Source organism: Poecilia latipinna, unplaced genomic scaffold, assembly GCF_001443285.1.
Source record: "Poecilia latipinna isolate Pla-1442-1.1 unplaced genomic scaffold, P_latipinna-1.0 Scaffold7685, whole genome shotgun sequence".
Taxonomy (NCBI): Eukaryota; Metazoa; Chordata; class Actinopteri; order Cyprinodontiformes; family Poeciliidae; genus Poecilia; species Poecilia latipinna.
The window spans coordinates 1-1,646 of NW_015120301.1; the positions used below are offsets into that span (position 1 = coordinate 1).

At 34.3% G+C, this 1,646-nt stretch overlaps 1 gene segment (V, D, J or C); it reads left to right on the forward strand.

Moving 5' to 3' along the window:
• Window positions 1–21: 21 nt before the first annotated feature.
• LOC106944265 (Ig kappa chain V-IV region STH-like) lies at window positions 22–804 on the forward strand. The segment is given in 2 exon segments: window positions 22–204; window positions 312–804. Coding segments are annotated over 2 exon segments (387 nt in total).
• Window positions 805–1,646: the final 842 nt, after the last annotated feature.

A 1,646-nucleotide genomic window follows, 5' to 3' on the forward strand; every position in this document is an offset into this window, starting at 1 on the left:
CCATTCAAATGTTAAATAAAGTGATTTGCATCAGCAGCTCCATGCTCCAGCGCTCTGGGAGAGTTTATAGTCCTGACAGTTGAACACTGGATGACTGACAGCTGTCCTTCATCACAGCAGAAGACACAGAAATCCTCCTCATCATCAGAAACATGACTTTGATCTGCGTCCTCATCTGGACTCTCCTCTGCTGCTGCTTCACAGGTAAAGTCCAGAGAATCCAACTCCTCTCCTCTATGAACATCTGTCCCTCTGAAATGAAGCCGACTAAACCATGAAGCTGCTGCATGTTTTTGTCTCTGTGTCCACAGAGGTCAGAGGTCAGGTCACAGTAACTCAACACCCTACAGCGGTGATAGCTGATATTGAAAGACCTGTCAGCATCAATTGTAGAACCAGTGAAGATGTTTATGTTTATAGCAGTAAGCACTGTTTGGCCTGGTATCAACAGAAAGATGGACAAACTCCTAAGCTCCTCATTGATCGTACCAGCACTCGAGCATCAGGGACTCCAAGTCGTTTTTCAGGCAGTGGATCAAACTCTGACTTCACTCTGACCATCAGTGGAGTTCAGGCTGAAGATGCTGCAGTTTATTACTGTCAGAGTTATCATTACATCAACAGTCAGAATCTGTTCACACAGTGAAAAATCATCGTACAAAAACCTCCCTCAGTCTGAACAGAAACTGAACTTTGCTCTGCAGCTGGAATCTGCAGCAAACACTGATAACGTTCACTGAACACACATTTTACACTCTCACCATTTAGTTGCATCAAACCTTATTAAAACTCAAATCTGAAAACAACATAAGATATATTCTTATTGTTCAAGAAAGTTGATGAAGGTCAAACATTTTTCAAGGTTGAAATACATTTTCCAGTCCATCCATAAAGGAACAATCCATCAAATAAAATAAAACAATCAGCATAGACAGTAAAATGTATTCAAACCCTCAGTTCAACCTATTTAAATCTAATAAACATTTGAATGAAAAAAAAAAAAAAAATAAAGAAAATAATCTGTCACAAATCAATAGATATTTCTATCTTACACCTCTAGTCTGGGAGTTTTTTCAATGTTGTTGAATGAAAGAACATTTAATATCCTTATGAGGACATCAGCAGAATCGTTACTCTAACGCAGCAGAAAAGTTTTTTATTTTATAAACCTTGAAGAAACTCTGAAAAATTACAACAAAATTTCAATGTTCTTATTTAAAAAAAATAGAGTTGAAGTTAAATAAAATGACTGCTAATAACATTAAAACATATTTTAGTGTTTTTCAAATACCTAACAAGATTTATTTATTTTACCACAGATCCTGAAGGACCATTAGATCATAAATAAATAAATTTACAGGAGATTTATTTATGTATTAACCCTGGTAAAAATAAATGACTAAGTTTGACAGTGCTAAAGGAAAATAATTAATATTCTAATAATTATTAATGCTTGCTCCTTGATTTACCAATAGAATATTATTATACTACTGCCAGATGACTAGAAACTAATAAAAATGATTTTAAAAGAACTTAAACCAAGAATACATGTAATCTATTCTCCCCTCGAAATGTATTTTATTTTATACAATATATTTTTTATACAGATTGTCCCTTTTCAGATCTAAGATCTCATATAAAATATA